Source organism: Argopecten irradians, chromosome 5, assembly GCF_041381155.1.
Source record: "Argopecten irradians isolate NY chromosome 5, Ai_NY, whole genome shotgun sequence".
Taxonomy (NCBI): Eukaryota; Metazoa; Mollusca; class Bivalvia; order Pectinida; family Pectinidae; genus Argopecten; species Argopecten irradians.
Genome location: NC_091138.1, coordinates 25,628,344 through 25,644,746, shown reverse-complemented (window position 1 = coordinate 25,644,746; position 16,403 = coordinate 25,628,344). Strand labels below are relative to the sequence as shown.

At 40.1% G+C, this 16,403-nt stretch overlaps 1 protein-coding gene across 1 annotated transcript in view; it reads left to right on the top strand.

Annotated features, from left to right (window-relative positions):
- Positions 1-16,403, top strand: part of LOC138323342 (sperm-tail PG-rich repeat-containing protein 2-like) — an 81,672-nt gene that overhangs the window by 23,451 nt on the left and 41,818 nt on the right. The window contains exon 10 of the mRNA XM_069267895.1: positions 15,873-16,056. Within this exon, the coding sequence (XP_069123996.1) occupies positions 15,873-16,056 (184 nt within the window). The remainder of the gene's footprint in view (positions 1-15,872; positions 16,057-16,403) is intronic.

Here is a 16,403-nt window from a genome sequence, read left to right as displayed (position 1 = left end):
CTCTGCATCCTTTCTCTCACTCGGAACAGATCTTCTCATGATCTGATGATTTCACTATTTCACTAAAATATGCTTATCTTTGTCAGAACAATGTGAACCTTACTACCTCTATGAACTTGTTCTCTGTAATATTGAAACAAATCTGAATCTGTTCCCTACAGTAACACAGTTTCAAGTGGTTGGAAAAAGTTGCTAACTGACATTATCCACAACTAACATTTTGTACATGTTGTGAAGATAAATGTATATTAATTCATGCATATTTAAACCTAAACATTCAGTGTTATATATGCGATCTATTAACACAGTTAAACAGCCAATGTTTATGATCATCTTATTGATTAATGAGGTTCCTGGCACATCCAAAGGTCAAGGACACCCAACTGTATATGAGGCTGTGATTAATTCCAGGTTTGCATGCAGGTCAAGGGTCACCATTAAGTATTCTTATTGTAAAGAAAATGAATATCTATTGTTAGCTCAGGGATGGTGAAAAGTAAGCAAGATTAGTTGTGTTTCTCAGTTACTTGTTCACGTAAACAGGTTTTAATTAAAAATATTTGTTTGTGCAACCCTTCATTTTTTTTAAGAAAATAATGTAACAAGTAACAACCAATTGCCCAATATCTGCTTCCAAAGGTGGATAACTCTACATTATAAATTACCTCATACCTCTTACTCATACTTACTTCAAAGTTTATTTAAGGTATAGTTTAGTAACATATAAGGAAATCAAAGCATTTCCATTTAGTGGGGAAGAGGTCAAAGTTCAAGGCCATTACAGCCTGGCTGGGCTAGCTGATGTCAAAGTTATCCTACTCAAATGAAGCAAGGCCTGCATGTTTGATAGGTGAATGGGTGGTGTTCCTACAGAAAGTAAATAATTGGAGTGTACAGATCCTATCTGCAGTAATTTAATTACTCTTATGAATTGCATGTGCCAAAACTATATATTTATTTTATTGACAAAACTTGAAATATATGATGAGTTTACTTTGGCAGAATAAGTATCCATTCCCAGGAAGCTCTGATATTTACTGACAATTATCACTTCCCAAACTCACAGAAATGTCAACTCTAATTTCTGACACCTTGAAATCCCAATCTGTGATGCTAGTTTATGTGTGAATGCTCAGTTCAAGGCCTGTGCCCGTATCAGGGTTGTAATACCTTGGGAAAGATGTCTGATGAAATGACCCTCATTTCCATTAATTAACATGGATATGCACCCTACCTAAAGATTCTACACCACGACCCAGGGTCGGTATCCAGGGTCTCTATCGATGTAAACTGAACACATACAACATGCTCTGGAATTGGCCTTCAGTGAGGTGAGATGAAATGGCAGTCGGGTTAGACTTTATTGCTTCTAGGATTGATTTCCCCTCAATCAAACCGACAAATCACTTTAATCAGATAGTCTGTCAAATTCTGTTGGCCAAAGCTGTTGCTCCTAGTAATGGAAAAAAGGATTTGGAATAGGGGAAATGGCTCTCGGAATTTATAGGCCTGTCATAGACAAATATCTCTGTACTATTGTGCGCTGTAGGATTCACCCAAACTTTGTCATTGTAATGGCCTATTTAACATACAGACTTTGATTTAAGTCCCCTTGCCACCATAGACCTTCTCCTGTTTCCTCTGTTTCTTCCAATCAGCTTCTTTAGAAAGCAACAAAACAAAAACTGAACCAACATTGCAGCAATAAAATATAAGTAATGCTTTGCTTTTTATGAACATGGAGTCCATCATTCCTCGGGAATAATTTGTACATGTAGTAACTAATTGTTAATCTACTGATTACCATTCTACAGGAGAGGTCTTGCTGATGGAATAGTGATATGCATGTTAAAAAAGCACATTGAAGAATGTTTGCCAGGAAAAAAAAAAGAAACTTGTACTTTTCCTTTCTGAACAGACAGCCATGTGAAATATCCAGAAAATCGTGTGTACACAGCGTGAAGTAAAAAACCCAAAGTTGAGTCAGAAATTATGCATACTTTTTCAGCCTAAAGCGTTAAGTGTGATTGGCCGAGTACACCAATCAGCACTTGGATTGATATACATGATTGTGATGAGTACACGAGATAGTGATAGAACTCTATTGATTTGATATAAATGGTTGTTTTATAGATGAATTTATGATATTGTTCTTTATATCAATATTATACATCTGTTGTACTGTAGCCATTATCAGTTCACTGAAGAAAATTTTTCAATCACAAAAAACTGTAAGCGACCAGGCCATTAGTTGAGTATGAGTGGATGTTTGAGTGATTTCAGTGGGTTACAGTGTCTATTTAGTCCCCAGGAGCAGAGCATGAATTTAATAGTCCTTTTGATGTCATCACAGAGAATCCTTGTACCCATAATCCTCCAGACTCATTCACCCACTAGATAGCTTGTCGGGAAGTGCATCACGTTATCCTTGGAACTCAGCCTTCAAGATCCGATGTGATAAAGTTAAGATTTTTTCTCTCAATTTTTTGTTTTCCCTTGTGGACTTAAGACATTTTAACTGAATTTAGAAACTAATCTTGGTATTCTATCTAAGGGAAAAAACTAGTATCTAGAATTGGAACATAATTCTGTGATTTGTACAGGCCTCAGGGCTATACTATATAAACATGTGTAGACATTGTATTCCCTAGATACCATTAAGGCGAGGAAAAACAACTTTCATTCATAGATATACCGATAAAACTCCACATACCTTGACAGGGCCAACATGTGCTTTACTGAAGAAAACTGAATAAATCACTGGAAACGGTTTACTTTGTGATGGTTTCTTTGGGACTTTTTTATTTGAAAACAAAATCAATATTTGTATCTAGAGTGATATCAATTTGAACTGATATTTATTATAATAGATACAAATATTGATAAATTCCAATAAATTTAAAATTTAGATTTCATTTATTTAAGTCATATTAACGGCCAGTGTTATTTAAGGACTTGCCAGGTTAAGGCGCTGAAGGGAAGCTTGAGTACCCTGAGAAAAAGCTCTATGTTCAGTATCTGGCCCATGTGTAGTTGCAAGATGTCCGACCATCTTACCCTCTTAGTAAAACCAGAATATCTTCTAATCAATCCGTCATAGAAAAACATGAGGATGTCCTGAGCAATCATGATTATTTTCTAGCAATATTAACCTTTTGAACAGAATATTTACTTTAAGTTTGAGATAATAAATGACCGAATTTTGTAATAAATTTTGAATTAAGGCGATAAAATGAACATGAATGTTTTGTTAATTATGCTGCCAGTTTCCCCATAATTACATTGAAATTTCACTTTAAAAGCTAGCGGATATTATAGAAGACTTTCAAATGCACCTTATATACTTGATAGGTCTATGAATCATAGAAGATTATGTCATAATAAGCTATTTGTAGTTTGTTTGTGGGTTGTGGTCACAGATGAAGTGCTGGGCTAAGTGGGGAGCTCGGGAGGGGGTGAAGTACCCACACAAACACAGCCGCTGTGGTCTAATTTACCTCCTCATTTGCCTGCATCGTTTACATTTATTTCTAATTAGGTTGTGGACATGCATGATATGCATCATTTGTAAATGAGGCAGACCTAGGGCTGACTGTGTAGGTCTCTGTCATTATGTACATACAGACTGTGCCGAGGTAATGAAAACAGCTCCCCTCCTATAAGTTGATCATTATCTAACTAATCATTACATGGGACTGAAACTCGTATCTCTAGCTGTACATCCGGCACAACTTGTTTTTCTGTCAGGAAAAAATACTTCTTTAAAAAATTGTTCATTCCCGGTGAAATTTACAGAATGTGAAAGTTTCAATTTAATTTTACAGTTAATTTGAATAAACTGTAGCTGGCAGACATGTTTGACTCCAAACTTGTTTGGTTTGTATTGGCCAACAGCTGGTTTTATTAGAGTCACTACGGGAACACCAGATTTATGATTCTGAACCTGTAATAGGTTGCTTTGTACTTTTAACTACTATTGTCAGATACTGTTGTATTTCTGGACCTTCCACGTATTGTCATTTCGAATTTAATTGTTTGTTTTAAGAGCTTTTGGAACATAAGTTCACACCTATATAGGTAATGGGAGAGTTTTTATGCCCTTGTTATTCTATTCTCTGACTTAGCAGTACACCATAAGTTTTTTGTGAGGAATTTCCGCCCTGAAGATCTCCCTAAGATGCTGGGTGATATATCACCGCTATACGATGGCGAGTGTTTGACTTGCTGATCGGACATTAATTTCACTTAACCTACCGACAATGATACATGACTACAGAGCAGCTTGTTTGTGTTCTGGTTGTTCTTTACTATTGTTTTACAATTAAATTTAAATGGTAGATAGCCTGTTCTATGTGTATGGGGATGGGTAAGTGGATTTGTAGTACATGTGAACTACTCGCCTTGTCCTGGACAGTTAACCCTAATTTGTTGGGAGTGTTTTCTAACCTAATACAAACTAGGTATGTAGGTAATGATTGACAGGTATCCTTAGGGTGTCCAACCTTCCCGACCCCATGGACACCTAATAGACACCTTTTGGACACCTACGGGATGCATCACTCTACTGCAGGGACTCTCTGACTTCCAAGTCTATCAGTCCAATGTCAACACACATTGGCTCTGCTTGTGTAGGTGTAGTAGATGTCCTTGTGGAATGAAGTGATAACGTTATTCTATTGTACAATTGTAGAATCCATTGGTGACCTGAATGTCTAAATAAAATCTTCATTTTTCGTTAGAATTGTCAGTCCCTGGATAGAACAAAAGTGTCTAGATCTAAACATTTCTGTGAATCTGAACAGCTTTGTCTGATTTGTGTTGAATCTTACCAAATTATTGATATATATCTAACAGAATCTCACTAGTCTTTGACTTGCCCTTACCTGAGAAGTATTTCATTGATATAATGGTTGAGACTTGGTGTGTAGGGCTGGCTAATGAGAGTGGACAGGATGAGTATAGATATTGACAGGAGTACCCTACATACTGGACACAGAGGCCTGGACAGACATATGGTACAGGGAGGTATATAGAATCTAGTCTCATATTACGCCAATGTTTGTTCAGTCTCCTTCACAAACCCTCTAAACATTGATTGTATTACAAACTCTGTCACTACACAACTCCTCAAGTCTGCAGTGTTTGTGCACACAAATACTCCAATCAGATTTCCTCTAATTACCCTCAACAAGCTTGTATAGTCTGTGGTCACCTTACACTGACTCTGTGGCTCTGACTGGCTATGTACAGTCTGGTCACTTTACCACTGACTCTGTGCTCTGACAGTGGCTGTATCGTTCTGTGTCCCTCTGTACTTTACTCACTACCACTGGACTGCGACAGTGGCTCTGTATAGTCTGTGGTCACCTTTACCACTGCTCTGGTGCTCTGTATAGTCTGTGGTCACCTTACCACTGGACTCTTGCTCTGACGTGGCTCTGTATAGTCTGTGGTCACCTTTACCACTGGACTCTGTGGCTCTGACAGTGGCTCTGTATAGTCTGTGGTCACCTTTACCACTGGACTCTGTGGCTCTGACAGTGGCTCTGTATAGTCTGTGGTCACCTTTACCACTGGACTCTGTGTCTCTGACAGTGGCTCTGTATAGTCTGTGGTCACCTTTACCACTGGACTCTGTGGCTCTGACAGTGGCTCTGTATAGTCTGTGGTCACCTTTACCACTGGACTCTGGCTCTGACTCTCTGACTGTGTCACCTTACCACTGGACTGACATGGCTCTTAGTCTGTGGTCACTTTGTGGTCACCACTGGACTCTGTGTCTCTGACTGTGGCTCTGTATAGTCTGTGGTCACCTTTACCACTGGACTCTGTGTCTCTGACAGTGGCTCTGTATAGTCTTTGGTCACCTTTACCACTGGACTCTGTGGCTCTGTATAGTCTGTGGTCACCTTTACCACTGGACTCTGTGGCTCTGACAGTGGCTCTGTATAGTCTCTGTGGTCACCTTTACCACTGGACTCTGTGTCTCTGACAGTGGCTCTGTATAGTCTGTGGTCACCTTTACCACTGGACTCTGTGTGGCTCTGACAGTGGCTCTGTATAGTCTGTGGTCACCTTTACCACTGGACTCTGTGTCTCTGACAGTGGCTCTGTATAGTCTGCTGGTCACCTTTACCACTGGACTCTGTGTCTCTGACAGTGGCTCTGTATAGTCTGTGGTCACCTTTACCACTGGACTCTGTGTCTCTGACAGTGGCTCTGTAAGTCTGTGTCACCTTTACCACTGGACTCTGTGGAGTGGCTCTGACAGTGATCTGTAGTAGTCTCTGTGGTTCACCTTTACCACTGGACTCTGTGCTCTGACAGTGGCTCTGTATAGTCTGTGGTCACCTTTACCACTGGACTCTGTGCTCTGACAGTGGCTCTGTATAGTCTGTGGTCACCTTTACCACTGGACTCTGTGGCTCTGACAGTGGCTCTGTATAGTCTGTGGTCACCTTTACCACTGGACTCTGTGTCTCTGACTGTGGCTCTGTATAGTCTGTGGTCACCTTTACCACTGGACTCTGTGTGCTCTGACAGTGGCTCTGTATAGTCTGTGGTCACCTTTACCACTGGACTCTGTGGCTCTGACAGTGGCTCTGTATAGTCTGTGGTCACCTTTACCACTGGACCCTGGACTCTGTATTGGTCACTTACGACCTGTCTCTGACAGTGGCTCTGTATAGTCTGTGGTCACCTTTACCACTGGACTCTGTGGCTCTGACTGTGGCTCTGTATAGTCTGTGGTCACCTTTACCACTGGACTCTGTGTCTCTGACTCTGACTGTGGCTCTGTTATAGTCTTGTGGTCACCTTTACCACTGGACTCTGTGGCTCTGACTGTGGCTCTGTATAGTCTGTGGTCACCTTTACCACTGGACTCTGTGGCTCTGACTGTGGCTCTGTATAGTCTTTGGTCACCTTTACCACTGGACTCTGTGTCTCTGACAGTGGCTCTGTATAGTCTGTGGTCACCTTTACCACTGGGACTCTGTGGCTCTGACAGTGGCTCTGTATAGTCTGTGGTCACCTTTACCACTGGACTCTGTGGCTCTGACAGTGGCTCTGTATAGTCTGTGGTCACCTTTACCACTCGACTCTGTGTCTCTGACTGTGGCTCTGTATAGTCTGTGGTCACCTTTACCACTGGACTCTCTGTGTCTCTGACAGTGGCTCTGTATAGTCTGTGGTCACCTTTACCACTGGACTCTGTGTCTCTGACAGTGGCTCTGTATAGTCTGTGGTCACCTTTACCACTGGACTCTGTGTCTCTGACAGTGGCTCTGTATAGTCTGTGGTCACCTTTACCACTGGACTCTGTGTCTCTGACAGTGGCTCTGTATAGTCTGTGGTCACCTTTACCACTGGACTCTGTGTCTCTGACAGTGGCTCTGTATAGTCTGTGGTCACCTTTACCACTGGACTCTGTGTCTCTGACAGTGGCTCTGTATAGTCTGTGGTCACCTTTACCACTGGACTCTGTGTCTCTGACAGTGGCTCTGTATAGTCTGTGGTCACCTTTACCACTGGACTCTGTGGCTCTGACAGTGGCTCTGTATAGTCTGTGGTCACCTTTACACTGGACTCTGTGGCTCTGACTTTACACTGGACTCTGTGCTCTGACAGTGGCTCTGTATAGTCTGTGGTCACCTTTACCACTGGACTCTGTGTCTCTGACAGTGGCTCTGTATAGTCTGTGGTCACCTTTACCACTGGACTCTGTGTCTCTGACAGTGGCTCTGTATAGTCTGTGGTCACCTTTACCACTGGACTCTGTGTCTCTGACAGTGGCTCTGTATAGTCTGTGGTCCCTTTACCACTGGACTCTGTGTCTCTGACTGTGGCTCTGTATAGTCTGTGGTCACCTTTACCACTGGACTCTGTGTCTCTGACTGTGGCTCTGTATAGTCTGTGGTCACCTTTACCACTGGACTCTGTGTTCTCTGACTGTGGCTCTGTATAGTCTGTGGTCACCTTTACCACTGGACTCTGTGTCTCTGACTGTGGCTCTGTATAGTCTGTACCTTTACCACTGGACTCTGTGTCTCTGACTGGCTCTGTATAGTCTGTGGTCACTGTTACCTCGGAACTCTATGTCTCTGACTATTCTGATACTCAGCACATGGACTTTTGAACTTGTTGAGATTTGGTCAGAGCAAGTTCTCCTATCCTGATATATGTCATCACAACCCCCTCCGCCTCACAATGGCTCACGGCCAAATCTCCATGATTCATTTTGATTTAAGCAAATCTTTAAACCGATATATCAACTTGTATATAATTCTGTCTAATTTTGGTGAGCTGGTCCAGATGACTTGAACGACAGATATAGATTTGTCCAAGGTCAAACTGACCGGACCTTACAAGATGACTGGCCTGTATCTACTCAATAGAACACTTAAAACATTCCAGATTGTTGCCACCTCTCTAGTTAAAAAATGGGAACCTAGAAATAAATAGTTAATCTAACAAAGCAGATTTATTTAGTAAACTGTTTTAATGTGCATTTTCAGTTCTTAGAATGTGTTTGATACAGAAATCTGTTTGAGCTGATTCACCTGCAATAATAAATCTCAGGTGTTCACAAGCCTATAGAAACAGTACCAAGTTACAAAGTCAAAATTTCATATCTTAAAACAAATCAGAGAAAAATAAAGAAGCTTTGATATGTACTGATGTTGACGTTTTCAATTACACCATGAGTCTATCTTCCGGAGCTTGATTTTACACCCACACACCAAATAGAGAGGCTTTGTTTTAGATGACTTTTAAAAATACAATTTACCTGTCACCAGCTTCTCTATAGATATTCTTACCATACCTATGTGTGGATACACATGAGATATGCTGATAACATCTCCGATACGATCCTAATGAGTGTACAGATCCGGTATAACAGGTGTTTATTAGTTGTGTATACCAATCATATAATGTATCACTGTTCCTACTGTATCCTGTCAAAAAGATATTTGTATTGTATGCTCCATACTATTTATTACTAACACAAATTCTATGCCAAAATTAAAAGCTCAGATTTTGGTTGTAATCAGGACATAATCGGAAAGGTCAAGGTCACAGTTATACCATGTATATTTGGTCAAAGGTCAAGGTCTAGAGTTAACTATTGCATTTGTCATCACTATTACTTACATGTATCTGATTTACAACATTAATGTCAAGGTAGTTGGTGTTGTATTCGGTCAAGTTAAAGTTTCATCCTCATTGTGATATTTTTTATGACTCAAAGAAAACTCCAGCATTCATTCTTGCACTGTATGACACCATATGATACACCATAGCAATTTCTGGAGGTTTTAAACTACTCCTGCCAAACATTGACATCGTGATTCTGACAGTACATTACCTACTGGTAAAATGTGTTTTTTATAAACAATGTGTACTACACTAACCACAGACAGAGCTAGTGTATCTCTGTCAGTCGGCTGTCTGACGGCTACAACCATGGTCAATCTAAGATATAGATACTCAGCAAAGATTACATGGTCAAAACTGACCAGCACTAGCCTGGTATCCATCACCTGTACTCAGACTGGACATAAAGTGACCAATGGTCAAGCTCTATGACTGGCCAAAGTGGGCAGTAATTTGTTTCTATCATGACTGACACTGGTCAGCTAATTACTGAGGTATTACTGACAAAGTGCTACAGACTTGGATGTCCCTTACACCCATGTAGATGTCAGTTCATACTTATATACACTGGTCAGTTGGTCAACACTGCACATCTGTACTTCTGATGGGTCATTTTCTTAATCACATTGGTGAGAAAAGTCAGCATGTTTCATTATATACCTATATCTGTCCTGAGAAAATTTTGGGTACCTAGTAAGCAATAAAAATGCAACTGGAAGAGCTGAGCTCTAGTCATGCAGCAGTAGCTGTTACACTATATTACTTACCATGTCTCTTTCTGTGATTAGTCTGGGGTATCTTCTACAATTGTCTGCAATAAGAAATTTCAGAAACTTTCTGGGGAAATATTCAGAATCTCTTATAGTTACATGCATAAATTTCAGTGTATATATATATGTAGAAATTTGTAAGCCTGGAGACATCACAAGCATGTATAGGAATGGTCACCAGACAATGGGAAATAAAATTGGTCTCACATCGCAGTCACAGACAATTTGATTGGCTGATCTCAAACAGTTTTATCTTGAGATAATTGGCTAATATGATGTGTATATACTAAACATTTGTCACTTTAGGTCATCAAATACAATATCACATTACCATACATAGGAAATAAGCTGTAAGGCATATAACCTAGCACCAGTAGCAAGCCTTCATACGTCATTCTATAGAGAATAGACATGATGATTATATACCCCTGATGTTTGAGTTGACCAGCACATCAGCCCAAGATTTTTTTACCATTTTGATAACCCAGCTTATATTTAAGACGTATATATCCCCATACCATCATCAGCTCTCAATTTTGGTAGTATAGGATATCCTACAGAATGATGTCCAGCATTGAGTAAGTACACAGTTTCATAAAAACAGGGTTAGTACATGCTCGCAGTTTTGGTAGCACAATGTATAGTATCCCATACCGTGGTGGTCAGCATCAGCTCTCAGGTTTGGTAGTACAATGTATAGTATCCCATACAGTGGTGGTCAGCATCAGCTCCCAGGTTTGGTAGTACAATGTATAGTATCCCATACCGTGGTGGTCAGCATCAGCTCCCAGGTTTGGTAGTACAATGTATAGTATCCCATACCGTGGTGGTCAGCTTCAGCTCAGTTGTGGTAGTACAATGTATAGTATCCCATACAGTGGTGGTCAGCTTCAGCTCAGTTGTGGTAGTACAATGTATAGTATCCCATACAGTGGTGGTCAGCATCAGCTCAGTTGTGGTAGTACAATGTATAGTATCCCATACAGTGGTGGTCAGCATCAGCTCCCAGGTTTGGTAGTACAATGTATAGTATCCCATACCGTGGTGGTCAGCTTCAGCTCAGTTGTGGTAGTACAATGTATAGTATCCCATACCGTGGTGGTCAGCTTCAGCTCAGTTGTGGTAGTACAATGTATAGTATCCCATACAATGGTGGTCAGCTTCAGCTCAGTTGTGGTAGTACAATGTATAGTACCCCATACCGTGGTGGTCAGCATCAGCTCCCAGGTTTGGTAGTACAATGTATAGTATCCCATACCGTGGTGGTCAGCATCAGCTCCCAGGTTTGGTAGTACAATGTATAGTATCCCATACCGTGGTGGTCAGCTTCAGCTCAGTTGTGGTAGTACAATGTATAGTATCCCATACAGTGGTGGTCAGCTTCAGCTCAGTTGTGGTAGTATAATGTATAGTATCCCATACAGTGGTGGTCAGCATCAGCTCCCAGGTTTGGTAGTACAATGTATAGTATCCCATACCGTGGTGGTCAGCTTCAGCTCAGTTGTGGTAGTACAATGTATAGTATCCCATACAGTGGTGGTCAGCTTCAGCTCAGTTGTGGTAGTACAATGTATAGTATCCCATACCGCGGTGGTCAGCATCAGCTCCCAGGTTTGGTAGTACAATGTATAGTATCCCATACAGTGGTGGTCAGCATCAGCTCAGTTGTGGTAGTACAATGTATAGTATCCCATACAGTGGTGGTCAGCATCAGCTCCCAGGTTTGGTAGTACAATGTATAGTATCCCATACAGTGGTGGTCAGCATCAGCTCTCAGGTTTGGTAGTACAATGTATAGTATCCCATACAATGGTGGTCAGCATCAGCTCTCAGGTTTGGTAGTACAATGTATAGTATCCCATACAGTGGTGGTCAGCATCAGCTCTTAGGTTTGGTAGTATAATGTATAGTATCCCATACAGTGGTGGTCAGCTTCAGCTCAGTTGTGGTAGTACAGTGTATAGTATCCCATACAGTGGTGGTCAGCATGAGTTCAGTTGTGGTAGTACAATGTATAGTATCCTACACAGTGGTGGTCAGTATCAGCTCCCAGGTTTGGTAGTACAATGTATAGTATCCCATACAGTGGTGGTCAGCATCAGCTCACAGGTTTGGTAGTACAATGTATAGTAACCCATACAGTGGTGGTCAGCATCAGCACCAAACAGCATCTGCTACCCAACAGTTATGATGTTATTTTTCCACATCTGAAGTCATAACTTTTCATTTGAAGTGATGTTTCATTTGTCATAAACAGGTCATAAGGTCAACTTGACCATGACAAATTACTGCGGCTGGAGCAGGGGTGTTTATAGAGGCACTGTGCAGATCCCTGTTGTGGTCATGATGGACATTATGATGGGTCTGCCTACAAATTACACGTGTCAATGCCAAAAAAATGTGTGACCATCATTAATGCTGGGTTTTATTTCTGGCTGTGCACTGTGAAATTTAACACTGGCCTGCAGTGTAATTAGATATATAGAAATGACCAGACATATGGGGGCACCCTGCCAGACCTCCAGAAACAATAATCTGCCATTGTTTGACAGAAATATTAATTTGTGCCGGAGTTGTCTTTCTGATGTTGCTAGTCCAATCTATCTGAGTTATGAGATGAATGCTCTGGTGTTATTTTCTTCAATTATCATGACTTTTGTGATATTTCATCATTATTTCCTGAGTATGGTGTATAATGTACTACATTATACTGTTCTCTGACTAATGCATTCTTCCAGCTTTCTCAGAAATTAAACATCCGTATACACCAATGAACAACCTCAAAATCTACATTCTCTGGACCAGAAATTGTACATCGATCTTGATGATTTTACAAAAAATCTACTTATTCTGACTTTGAACCATAAAATCATTAGCTCTTTAAAACTTCTATCTGCATCAATCATGGTAAGAAAACAAACATAAAAATGCTGGTTTTATTGACGGCAAAGAAGAAAGAATAATTTTTGTTACTTATTATCACAATGCATAAGAAAAGTAATTAAATGCTTTAAGTAATTGTTTGTTGAATAAACATGTATGGTGGGCCGTGGCAGGTGTGCAGTGACCCTAATTACTGAGTAGACAATTTTACACACCGTACAGACAGCTACTTGGTGTCTTACAACAGGTTTTTCATCACAGAGGTGTGAGCATATCCCACAAGATATATCTAGCCAGTTAAGGTAGTGACATAATTTGTCCTGTCAGTGTGTACTTTTGAAATGCACATGTAGGCATTTATTAATTAGAGTTGTTGCCTACATCTAGTCGTGTGTGTCACTTTACAATTTACACATGTTAAGTCAAAAGCGTAGCAGTGTTAAAATCTGTTTTATGATAATAGTTCATGTTTTTACATTTCCCACTAGTGGCTGGTGGCATTAATTGGCCTTTAGTATGCATGTCTGCATGTCAACCTTGTACAATGGAAACTTGAATATGAAACTAATGTTGTAAAAAAGTGGTCTTGACATGTGTAATCGTGACGAGATTGATGGTATATCATTGTCTATAATCATGGCCGCCATATTACTTCCTGAAACACTACAAGTTAAATACATTAATGAGACAGCATAGCTAGAAGATAAAGTATTCTTTATCTGAGACAGTGCAATGTAATATTGTAGATATTGTCATCTGTGACCTGATTGGGGACAATAAACCCAATTGGGGACAACATTAATGGGGATAGTGTGACCTCATTAGAAACAGTGTGACCTCATTGGGGATAGTTTGACCTCATTGGAGATTGTGTGACCTCATTGGGGATAGTGTGACCTCATTGGGGACAGTGTGACCTCAATGAGGACAGTGTAAGTGACCTCATTAAGGACCTTGTGACCTCATTGGGGATAGTTTGACCTCATTGGAGATAGTGTGACCTCATTGGAGATAGTGTGACCTCATTGGGGGACATTGTGACCTCATTGAGGATGGTTTGACCTCATTGGAGATAGTGTGACTTCATTGGGGATAGTGTGACCTCATTGGGGACAGTGTGACCTCATTGAGGACAGTGTACATGGCCTCATGGGTGACAGTGTGACTCATTGGTGACAGTGTGACCTCATGGGTGACAGTGTGACCTCATTGGTGACAGTGTGACCTCATTGGGTGACAGTGTGACCTCATGGTGACAGTGTGACCTCATGGGTGACAGTGTGACCTCATGGGTGACGGTGTGACCTTATTGGGGACAGATTAACCTCATTGGGGAGAGTGTTACCTCATTGAGGCACAATGTGACCTGAATGGGGATAGTGTGACCTCATTAGAAACAGTGTGACCTTATTTGGGGCAGTGTTACCTCATTGGAGGACAGTGTGACCTGAATGGGGAAAGTTTTACCTCATTAGATGGACAATGTGACCTCAATATGATAGTTCAATTTTAGGACTGGCCCAGGAAACATCCTATACAATTTTAGTGTCTCACTTTTCTCTCTCCTAATTTATCTAAATATGGCTTGATAGTTTAATTTCTATGATGTACAGCTACAAGATAGTGATGGTAGGTCAGACTTTCCATCTGGAACTCTAACTTTCATCTTCTACTTAAACCTGTATGTTCAAATTACCATGGCAGTTACAAGATATGTGACATACAAGTCATATTACTATTTCCTGAAACTTGATTAACATGATTCCTTAGAGTGATAGAGTCAGGTGAGCGATGATGTTGGACAGCGCGTTTCATAGACAATGGAAGATGGTCGTCACCTGTCCTCACAAACACGATGTACCTACCACTACCAGTAATAACTGTCCAAATGTTAGGCCAGGCTCCTAACATTTATAACCATCCACATGCTCCCGTTCCCTTTCTACGTCACAGGTTTTATTTTCTACAATAAAGAATTACCTAGCATGTTCTTTTGTTCTTCGTTTTTTAAGGTAGTTTAAGCCATCCATCATGATATGTCAAACCCAATATTTTTTGTTTTGTCCCCGTACATAACATCATCGTTGAAGGAAATACATCAAAATAAAACAGTTAAGAAATTTTCAAAAGATATGTTTTGATTTTAATGTGATTAATACTATATGTATTTTCAATTAAGCATAAAAAATTGATACGAAGGTCAAGTAATAAAATGCCATCGGATGTCAGTCTATTCTGATTATTTTTTGGCTGTGCATGAGAATATCACATTTTTCTCAGGAAACAGTGGGCTTGTGTCTGTTGACGTTAGGTGGCGACGTAGCCAATCAGAGCCCAGTCACTAGTAACACAAATATGCACATGTCTCCTTAGAGTGCAGCGGCCATGTGCAGACATACTTATCACAAAGTCGCAATCTGCAATAGACTCTACACTTCTGGTAACTGTACACTGAAATTGAATTTAACCAAGTATGAAAATCTAATTTGCTACTGTGTATAACTTGATATAGGAAGTTTGGTATTTTTGCCAATTACACAAAATAAGTTGGCAAAAAATGGTTTATCGATGGCAGGTTACGAGTGTTTCTGAGTTGGAAGTCAGTTGTGAACTCAACTATTACTGTGATAACAAAATGATTTTTTTAAGTGAGAAATAGAAATAACAGCAGACACAGATATGTAAGCTATCAGTTAAGACTTTACAAACGACATTTGACTCTCAAAGTCAAGAAGTGCCTCTTCTTTTTTACGGCTTTAAACTCGGTTATCCAAATGTTACCTTCAACATTCAGCTTAAAAAAATAATTTCTAACATGGTTTAATATATGTGATAAGTTGATGGACACTTTTTTGATTTGGCTACCTTCTCTTCCACATTACCTTGTCATTTTGTTAATACAAAAATCTTATTTTGTTTGAAATTGCATCTAGTGATGAATTAGTTTCGTGCATTTAATAGAAACACTGAGAAAAATTTCTCTTTAAGAAAAAAATTATCTAGCCTTTAAGAGTAAACGGGATGAAAATATAAATTTTATTTTTGTTCATTCTTTTTATATAGGAATTACCGCCCCCAGGATCATATGAGGTACAGAATGCTTATGAGAAATCTCAAATCAAGAGGGACCGTATCAAGCCCAGAACAGAGAATGCCAAGAGAAAGCAAGGATCATTCCTGTCAGCCGCCTCCAGATTCGCTCCACCGAGGGACGTGGTCATCTCACAAAACGATCCTGAAAATCCTGGTAAGTTCTCCTCAAACCTTGTATGAAATTCATATGAATGAGAACAAAAAAAGAAAATCAAATATTTCATTGCTTTATTAGAAGTGTTGAGTTTGCTATTAGTAATAATGTGCAGAAACAAACATGGCTGAAATACAGTACCAGCCAGTTCAGCTGTATGGAGTTTACTAAAGGACAACAAAGGGACAACACCTGGGTCTGGAAACTAATCAACATGTACCACTTTTACATTCCTCTCTGTGTAAACATGTATAACAGGCTCCAATCTGCTCAGTTTGTATTTTGTATATTGCACTCCTCACAAGTCTGTGTACTTTTGCAGATTGAAATTTTTCGGCAGAGTGAGG